The 3,907-nt window shown below is 39.9% G+C and overlaps 1 protein-coding gene across 1 annotated transcript; it reads right to left on the reverse strand.

The window, feature by feature from the left end:
* Window positions 1-896: 896 nt before the first annotated feature.
* On the reverse strand, window positions 897-2,152 carry LOC108076964 (uncharacterized). The gene is made up of 2 exons (XM_017170015.3): window positions 1,546-2,152; window positions 897-1,363 (listed from the first exon to the last, which is right to left on the reverse strand). Exons 1-2 carry the CDS (start codon window positions 1,778-1,780, stop codon window positions 969-971), a joined length of 630 nt encoding a protein of 209 aa, XP_017025504.1. The 5' UTR covers window positions 1,781-2,152; the 3' UTR covers window positions 897-968.
* Window positions 2,153-3,907: the final 1,755 nt, after the last annotated feature.

Here is a 3,907-nt window from a genome sequence, read left to right on the forward strand (position 1 = left end):
GGACAGTTCTAAATGAGGCATCGAAAGGACACGAAAGTTTTCTCATTATGCCACACACACACACACGTAAACTCCCCCTTGTGAGTTTTCCGTTCTCACCCAACAAAAATTATCTGAAACTGAAATAATCAAGGAGCAAAAAATGGAAAGTTGTCGTCACTTTTCTTAACACACAAATGGAAAGAGAGTGCAGTCAAAGAAAATCATTAAAATTTCCAAATATTCAAGTAACAATAAATCTAATCTAAGACGAAATGGAACATTAAAATTTTAAAAAATAGTTAAAAAGTCTCTCAGTCTCAAGACAAATTATCAAACTCTTTCTTGAACTGTCTATAAGGCTTAGACGGAATCTATTTTGGCCAGTGGTTTATATATCTGAACTCCTGGGAAGCAACGAAGACGCTCGTGCAGCTATGCAACCCAAAGACAGGTGAATCAAGTTTTCACTTCCTATCCGGGGGGATAGTTCTGCGTGCGGCGAAACTTTTCATGCATATTCAACGTCATTAGAAAGTCAGGACAAAGTAGCTGAAGGCAGCAAGGCAGGAACCTTCACGGCAAGTAAAACAAACCAGTTTAAGGCGCTAAAATGTAGACTATAAATTATGTCATAGGTATAGTCGACCTTTCTCCACGGAGCTCTCTTTCTCAGTGTCTCTAGTGAAAGCCGAGGACGTAAGTGGGCTTGAAAGGAGTGCATTTAGAAAGTTCTGAAAAGCGTCTTAATTGCAATGCAGCAGTAAGGATTCCGGGGTAAATTTAATTTTTTTATACAGATTTTCGGGGAAGTTAATTGCTAGAGAAATTCATTTTTATTTTTTATCTAAAAATGCGAATAAAAAAAAGAGAGCTAGTGAAACCATATATGCATTTCACTGAAAAATTCTCGAAGCTTAAAGTGTAATGGAACAATTTAATGTGTAAATACAAATTGAATGAAAATGAACATCGTAACTTTGTGGATCCTACATAATAATACAGCATCGTCTACCTATTTTGGCGTAGCGTGGCTGTAATGGCTTGCCGCTATAGTTTCGTTCCTCCGCCGGTGTCTGATCCTGCGACTGCTCCAATTGTGGCTGCACATCTCCCACGATATCAATGACCACCTCTACATCAGAATGGGCCATTGGGTTGCTTGCACTCCTGCTCAGCTTGGGGTCATATGACTCGGCTCCTATATTCATAGCCTGATGCTCGTCCAGCTCAAGGTCAACCATCTCCTCGTTGGAGTCGCCATCAAAGACGGGATCGATTGAGTGCAGCTGTTCCACGCTGAACTCCCGCCAAATGGAATCGAAACGCGGTCCATAGGATATGTCCTCCGATGAGGCCGTGCTCCAACGGGTGTAGGGTCCCACTATGGAAATTAAAATGGAAAAGAAATATAATGAGGTGAACGAATATAAATTCTCGGCTGATCCCTACTTATAACCCCTCTATGATGATAGTAGCCAACTGGGGAGTATAGCTACTACCTTAGCATACAGTGCCATGTGATCGTGATCGTGGACTTTGTTTTCCATTCATCAAAGTACTTACAACTATCGAAAAGCTTGGCGGCCAGCACTTCGGCCTTGCACTGCGGTATAAATACCGGGGCGTTCGGATTGAGGCGTTTGTCTAAGGATCTTGGACTGGGCTGGGGAGTGATCGGCGGCGGTGGGGGTACCAGTTCGGCAGGGAGCGGGGTCTCGGCACCACCCACATTCCGTTCAATGTCGTCGGCCTTGTTGTTACTGTTGCTGTCGGTGTCGTTATCCTCGGCGGTAGACATGCTGCGCAGAACGAGTTAAGCTTGAATGGGCGCTGTACTTTACATTTAACTTTCAAACAAGCTAAGATTTGTGTTTTCAGGGCAGCTTCTCCAGGATCGATTTGACAGCTAACTCAGATAGCTACTCGAATCGCTTAGAGCTGAGGCTCAGCCCTGGGCGGCCCGGAGGAAGGCCTCCTAGCGCAAACCGCGTCGGTTGTATTTATTTTTACAATTTTGATAAAATTCGGGACGGGCTCTGTTTGTGTATTGTCTCTCCAAGTGTAGTTTTCGTGGTAATTAACATCTGTTCATCGTAGGTAATGTTTAGTTTGGAATGTTTGGAAATGCCCAGAGAATGATGCAAATTAAATTTGAAATGGTCCGAAAAGGCTACTAAGGTTTTTTTTACCCGAATGAAAAATTAAACAAAAATGCTTCTCAGTCGCTGTATTAAGTTTTTGCCAATTAGATTTAAGAATAAATAAAGCCTAATCCTATTACCTTTCTTGAATATTAAACAAAGCAAACAGATTAAATTACTAAAATAAATAGAGCTTATTTTGGTTCAGTACAAATTTAAACCAAATTCTATATCAGCTCAAAGATTATTAGGTAATCTGTTTATTATCGTTGGTGGGTTGTATTTGAAAAGCTCCCCAGTTTCCTGTGTATGCACTTAATTTCATTTTATAAATTCTGTTAAACTTTCCCTTGACATCTTTGCCCGGCTGGCCAGGGGACACAAATCGAGTTTGACGAAATTTTAATTAAATAATAAGCGTTACAACAATTTTAATAAGTCGTATAAATAAATTTAGATAAATTCCACACAAAGTGGAGTGAAATTTCGAAACACCCACTACACTCTCTCCTTCTTCCCCGTGTCGTTCTCCCTGCGACAAATTAAATTTTGTGAAAACCGCAAATTGACAAATATTTTCGTTTGCACAACATGAAGAAGGCAAAACTCACAGCACTCGCATTGAATCTGGTGTATTTTAATTGATTTGCGCTAAAATTTATTGATTTCATTTTGTCAACAGTTGTTGCCAGATGAACCGCAAAGGACCCCAAAACCCCAGGACCCCAGACCCTTTAGCCAACTTTGGCTCATTAGGGGAGGCTCCAATATTTGCATTTATTTTGTGCGTGGGCTAATTTGCATGTGCGAGTGTGTTAAAACATAAATTAGTTGACTCAACCGACACGCCCACACACTCAAACAAAATAATATGTTGGGGGGCGGGCAGCTATAGAAAGGAATCGAGAATTTATGGCCAATTCATTGCATTTGCGTTGCTGCATCGACCGATTTCCGCGTATCGAACTAATAGCGGTTTCAACTGTTTTTAGTTAATTGCGCAAATTACTTGCGCTAATTTATTGGCCAGCCTTCAATGGCCATTTTGCGGATTCGATCTCTATATGAACGAGGTTACTGTACGTATACGCATTTTTTGTGCGATTCTTTGGGATTAGGAAGGTTAATTAGAATGAAAAATAGTTGTGTGCTTTAATAACTGCGTTTGTAAACATTACAAAATTAGTATTTGAAGATTACAGTTAATTATTATTACCAAAATTATTAAATCCCTCTTGTAAACGAATAATTTGTAGCTTAGTTTCATTTAAGGAAGTGTGTGTAATATTTAAAGGCAATTAAGTAATGGTTAAAATTTACTTAGGTATATTTAATTTTCATTTCATAAATACTCCTTCCTTGTCCTTTCACAAATTGATTTTAATTGACACTATTAGGCATCAATGCAAGGAAAGCCTTGAATTCATAAATCTCCGTGTGCGGGAAAATAGGGAAGGAGTCAAGCCGGCTTTATTTAGTTACTCAATCAGGGACACAAACAGCACTCGAGTTGTTGGCCAGTTTCAGTTCCAGTTGGCAGGCAGGCGAAGGGCAAAGTAAATAAACGAAACGAAGTCTTCGCACTTTTGTTAGGTCGCTCCTCCCCAGTGTTGACGGTCTTTTGAAGGGACAAAACGTTGCTCCTGGCCTGATAAGGCGTAAACTGAAAACAAATTAAGGTAAATTGAAAATGTAAATAGGAAGGACAACGAGTTTTGGTCCTAGTTTTCCAACATTTAAACGATTATAACGACCATAATTAGGCTTACAAATCAGATATAATA

Source organism: Drosophila kikkawai, chromosome 2L, assembly GCF_030179895.1.
Source record: "Drosophila kikkawai strain 14028-0561.14 chromosome 2L, DkikHiC1v2, whole genome shotgun sequence".
Lineage (NCBI taxonomy): Eukaryota > Metazoa > Arthropoda > Insecta > Diptera > Drosophilidae > Drosophila > Drosophila kikkawai.